This window comes from Myotis davidii, unplaced genomic scaffold (genome assembly GCF_000327345.1).
Source record: "Myotis davidii unplaced genomic scaffold, ASM32734v1 scaffold43, whole genome shotgun sequence".
NCBI classification, from domain to species: Eukaryota; Metazoa; Chordata; class Mammalia; order Chiroptera; family Vespertilionidae; genus Myotis; species Myotis davidii.
The window spans coordinates 788,230-790,453 of record NW_006294590.1 but is presented as its reverse complement, the minus strand read 5'-3'; the positions used below and the strand labels follow the sequence as shown (position 1 = coordinate 790,453).

Genomic DNA, 2,224 nt, shown 5'->3' with positions numbered 1-2,224 from the left:
GACCCTGCACTTGCCCTTACAGCGACCAGGCCAGTTAGAAGCAGACAGACCACATCAAGGCCGCTAAGACCGAAACTGAGCCGCGCGGGCGCGTCGCTGCCCGGCACTGGGCACTCAGGCGGCCCCACCTCTTTCAGCTCCGAGGAGCCTCTCTTCAGCTCGCCCGCCATGACCAGCACCGACTTCAGGGCTCGGAGCCCGAAGTCGTAGTGATGCTGCTTGGAGAGCTGCTCCCGCGCCAGCTTATACAGAACCGTCATCTTCTTGGCCAGAGTCTGCGGGAGCGAAGACGGTGAGAAATGAAGGAAAGAAGGGACCCACAAGTGTCCACATGAAAGCTGGTCCGCAGGCTCAGCCGCCTGTGCAGGACACTAGAGGGTCCTTTGCCCTCCACTGCGACACGTTAGGGGCTGGCTCAAAAGGACGCCAGCCTTGCCCGGGCGGCGTGGCTCGGAGCTGAGCGCCGACTTATGAACCAGGAGGTTGCCCGGGTTGTGGGCTCCGTCCCAGTTGGGGTGCACGAGGCAGCCAATTGACGACTCTCACAACTGCTGTGTCTCTCTCCCTCACCCACCTCACGCGCGGGGTGTGTGTGTGTGTGTGTGTGTGTGCGCGCGCGCGCGCGCTCACCTTGGCCCAGAGGAAGCCCTCGGAGAAGAGCATGATCTCACAGATCTGCTGCAGGTCGGGCACGATCACCACCACCGGCCTGAAGAGCGCCTTCACCGACTCGGGCAGCTCCGTGCGGCCCGCGTAGCCGGGGTTCATGGTGATGAAGATGCCCATGCGTGAGTCCAGCGAGATCTCCTGCCCTTCGAACTGGAGGACAGGACGGGGGGTCAGACGTCCGGCCTGCCCACCGCAGGGGAAGTCCCTGGGCACCAGGCAGTCCTGTGCTTGGAGCCTCTGTGTATGGGCACAAGCCTCAGCCGCCCCCATGCTGATCGGAATCCAGGGTCTGAGAGGTGGGAAGGGGCGCAGCCTGGGGCTGACCCAAGGGCTGTGTAACCCCCAGCCGTCACTAAACCTCCTGGTGTCCTTTGCTGCAAGGCGGTGGAGACCCACTGGACGACACACGGGGGGGCACCCATTCATTCATGAGTGGTCACCCTTCCCCACCCACCTCTCCCCACAGCTTCCTGCCTCAGCCTGTCCAAACTCCGCCTGCTCCCCCAGGCGCCCCGGCACCCACACCCTGCACACGTCTCTCCTCTCAGTCTCTTCGGCCCGTGGCCGAGTTCCGACCACCTCAGCTCCTCTCTACCGAGACCTCACTGTTCTATTTCTCTCGATGGCCCACCAGGCGAAGAGACAGGCTGTGCGTTTTTACGGGGCACAGGCAGCCGCAGTGACAAGAGGGAGCCCAGTGGGCGGACAGCTGATGCTCCCCAAAACAGGTGTCTGCAGGGACACCCCTCCCCGCACCCCAATACCCCACGTGACTGCCAGGCCAGCCTCTGGAGACGACAGACAAGCCGCTGTGAACGCGCAGCGGCTGGAACCGAGCGGCGGCAGGGAAGGGTCTCTCCCATGGAGCGGCCAGGCTGATAGGAGACCCGCCCAGAACCTCGGCTCAAACCGCGCCTGCAAGTGCCCGCCGTCCCGGAGGGCCAGCGAGTTCCCTAAACGGCTCTTCATTTGCCTTTTCCTTTGGCAACAGCCTCAGAGATGCTGCTGGCTGTCACGCCCAGTGTCAGCGGGTAGGAAGGCCGCGTTTCCCGTCCACGGGCCATGCCTGCTGAGGGCCTTCGGACGGAACGGTCACCTGTCAGCCATTGCCTGGACGCGGAAGGGCCCGAGGACACGGCCTCCCCGTGAGACAGCATCACGGGCTGAGAGAGCCGCCCTGCTGGCTGCAACCAGTTACACGTGCAGCTCCTAGAGCAGTGATGGCGAACCTTCTGAGCTCGGCGTGTCAGCATTTGAAAAACCCTAACGTAACTCTGGTGCCGTGTCACATATAGACATTTTTTGATCTTTGCAACCACAGTAAAACAAAGACTCATATATTTGATATTTATTTTATATATTTAAATGCCATTTAACAAAGAAGAATCGACCAAAAAAATGAGTTCGGTTCGCGTGTCACCTCTGACACGCTTGTCATAGGTTCGCCATCACTGGACTATATCCTAAGAATCCCACAACCATCATTGATGTTTCTACCTCTCCCTCTCTCTTCCTCTCTGAGATCAATAAAAATATACTAAAACAAAAAAACTTT

At 60.1% G+C, this 2,224-nt stretch overlaps 1 protein-coding gene across 1 annotated transcript in view; it reads right to left on the bottom strand.

Moving 5' to 3' along the window:
* The window catches only part of DNAH10 (dynein, axonemal, heavy chain 10), a 66,509-nt gene that overhangs the window by 32,502 nt on the left and 31,783 nt on the right, over nt 1–2,224 (bottom strand). The window contains exons 35-36 of the mRNA XM_006768786.2: nt 631–819; nt 129–275 (exon numbers count right to left, since the gene is read on the bottom strand). Coding sequence (XP_006768849.1) covers nt 129–275; nt 631–819 — 336 coding nt within the window. The remainder of the gene's footprint in view (nt 1–128; nt 276–630; nt 820–2,224) is intronic.